General features: G+C 42.5%; 1 protein-coding gene across 1 annotated transcript; it reads right to left on the bottom strand.

Annotated features, from left to right (window-relative positions):
- Positions 1-721: 721 nt before the first annotated feature.
- LOC132043111 (uncharacterized) lies at positions 722-1,320 on the bottom strand (the record flags this gene model as incomplete). The annotated part of the gene is made up of 2 exons (XM_059433597.1): positions 1,120-1,320; positions 722-1,021 (listed from the first exon to the last, which is right to left on the bottom strand). Coding segments are annotated over exons 1-2 (501 nt in total), but the record flags the coding sequence as incomplete, so codon positions are not given.
- Between the last annotated feature and the right edge of the window lie 1,805 nt (positions 1,321-3,125).

Here is a 3,125-nt window from a genome sequence, read left to right as displayed (position 1 = left end):
GTTCATAATTCTCTACTCGACGAACTTCATTTTAGGCTTTTGTTTCACCTTAAAATACTTCATATGCTAAAAGATATTTGTCCCCCAATTTGGACCAGAATTTTCACACAAACATTACCCATCCTTTCTCCAAAGTTGTACTACTTCATTTCTTCCGCTCATTTTCTTATAAAACCTTCCGGTATACCTTATATACATCCTTCACTCATTATATATACTTAATAATGCTTGCTCCTTATATTCCAAAGTAGTTTTACTTAACCCTAACTCAACGTACTTATGTTTCAAATTTGATAAGTGCTCTTCGAAGATACGGGGTGTAACAAGAACTCTCGCTTCAGGATTTTCTTGTCATGATATTGCTTCATCCTCTCTTTATATAGTCTTGCACTCTCATACACCTGGTATCGAAACTCATCCATCTCATTTAGTTGAAACAACCTGAGCTTGGTCGCTTCTTCCCAATCCATATTCAATTTCTTCAAAGCCCACATAGCCTTGTGCTCAAGTTCAACAAGCAAGTGACAAGCTTGAAGGGTGAAGTCCCAATAAGAGTCTTGAAAGCAGTCTGGTATGCCCATAGAGCATCATCGAGCTTGCGGGCCCAATCAGTTCTATTTGCATTCACAGTTGTTGCCAGAATACTCTTGATCTCCCGATTGGATACTTCAAATTTCCCACTTGTCTGAGGATGATAAGGTGTTGCCACCCTATGTTTTACACCATATTTCTCCATCAATCCTACGAAGGCTCTATTACAAAAGTGGGATCCACCATCGCCGATTATAGCCCTCTGAGTACCAAAGCGAGTAAATATGTTCTTCTTGAGGAACCCCATAATGCTCTTGGCCTTGTTATTAGGTAAAGCCACCGCTTCTACCCATTTTGACACATAATCCACAGCAACCAAGATGTATTTCATGCCACCCGAACTCACAAAGGGTCCCCAGACATCGAACACTTCTACCTTCATAACAAAATTCATAAGCATCTCTTGCCTTCTGCCTATATTCCCTTGCCTCTGACATTGATCACAAGACCGCACCAATAGGTTAGCATCATAAAAGATGGTCGGCCAGTAATAACTGCATTCAAGTACCTTAGCCGTAGTCCGGTTACCACTATGATGACCCCCGACGGAGAGTCATGGCACGCCTTTAGAATCGCCATCACTTCACTTTCAGGAACACAACGCCAAATGATGTTGTTAGCGCATGTTCGGAACAAATAAGGTTCATCCCAATAGTACTGCCGAGCATCCCGCAAGAATTTCTTCTTTATGTAAGCTTTGATATCTTCTGGAACTATGCTTGTTACCATCTAATTGGCAATGGCAGCATACCACGGTGCTACCTCCATTGACATAGCCAACAACCTCTCATCTGGAAATGCATCATCTATATCTAGCTCATCAAAAGGTCTCCCAGCTTCTTCAAGCCGAGAGAGATGCTTAGCAACCTGATTCTCGGTGCCCTTGCGATCTTTCACCTCAAAGTCAAACTCTTGCAGCAATAGTACCCATCGGATCAGTCGCGACTTTGCTTCCTTCTTTGCCATAAGGTATCTCAATGTTGCATGATCAGTGTATACCATGACTTTGGACCCCAACAAATAGGCCCGAAACTTCTCAAAAGCAAACACAATGGCAAACAGCTCTTGCTGCGTCACTGTGTAATTCATGCGGTAGTATTCATTGTTCTGCTAGCATAATAGATTGGGTGCATAATTGCCTCTGGCAAAGCACAACACCTATTGCGAAACCACTAGCATCACACATCAGTTCAAAGGGCAAGGACCAATCAGGAGCAACAATAATAGGAGCAGTAGTGAGACGCTCTTTTAACTCATCAAACGCCTTCCGGCACTTATCATCAAACACAAACTTAGCCTCTTTTTCAAGGAGCTTGCACATCGGGTTAGCAATCTTGGATAAATCTTTAATGAAGCGCCTGTAGAACCCAACATGTCCCAAGAAACTTAGAACACCTTTGACTGAGATAGGTGGAGTAAATTTTGCAATCATATCAATTTTCGCTTGATCGACCTCAATTCCCTTTTCAGAGATTTTGTGACCGAGACGATCCCTTCCTTCACCATAAAATGGCACTTCTCCCAATTTAGGACGAGATTTGTCTCCTCACATCTTTTCAAAGACTTGACCCAGATGGCCAAGACAATCTTTAAACGAATCACCCATAACAGAGAAGTCATCCATGAACACTTCCAAGAAGTCCTCTACCATACCAGATATAATTGACATCATGCACCTTTGAAAAGTGGCTGGTGCATTACACAAACCAAAGGGCATCCGGCTGAACGCAAACGTCCCATAAGGACAAGTAAAAGTAGTCTTCTCTTGATCTTCTAAAGCAATGTTGATCTGATTGTAGCCCGAATAACCATCAAGGAAGCAATAGTAGGAACTCTCCGCTAGCCGATCAAGCATTTGATCAATAAAAGGCATAGGGAAATGGTCCTTGCATGTGGCAATGTTGAGCTTGCGATAGTCCATGCAAACTCTCCATCCTATGACGGATCTTGTTGGGATTAGCTCATTCTTTGCATTCGGCACAACAGTGATGCCGCCCTTCTTAGGAACACATTGGACTAGGCCCACCCATTACTATCAGCAATCGGGTAAACCACTCCCGCATCTAACCATTTGATGATCTCTTTCTTGAAGACCTCTTGCATATTCTCGTTTAGTCTCCTCTGATGCTCTACACTCGATTTGCTATCCTCCTCCAATCGGGATTTGTGCTTATGCTCATAGATGCGACGGGGATACCGAATGTCTGCTATGGTCTAACCAATAGCACGCCTATATTCCCGTAACACCTCCAAAAGTGTAGAATGCGCTCCTCCGGTAGGGATGAAACAATCACCGACAATGTATTTTGCAGACCAAGGAACTCATACTTCAGATGTTATGGGAGCTGCTTAAGATCCAACTTAGGTGGCCCAATGATCGAAGGCTTTGCTGGAGTTGTTCTATTTTCCAGATCAAGATTTAGCTTCTTTGGGTGGTAAGAATATGAACCCAACCCAAAAAATGAATTAATCCGCAACATCTTGAACTCCACCACTTCATCAGTAACATCAAACGAATCAATTACTGAAATGCT

Source organism: Lycium ferocissimum, unplaced genomic scaffold (genome assembly GCF_029784015.1).
Source record: "Lycium ferocissimum isolate CSIRO_LF1 unplaced genomic scaffold, AGI_CSIRO_Lferr_CH_V1 ctg21256, whole genome shotgun sequence".
Classification (NCBI taxonomy): Eukaryota; Viridiplantae; Streptophyta; class Magnoliopsida; order Solanales; family Solanaceae; genus Lycium; species Lycium ferocissimum.
Note: the sequence above shows the minus strand (reverse complement) of the source record. Positions and strands in the feature narration are given on the sequence as shown.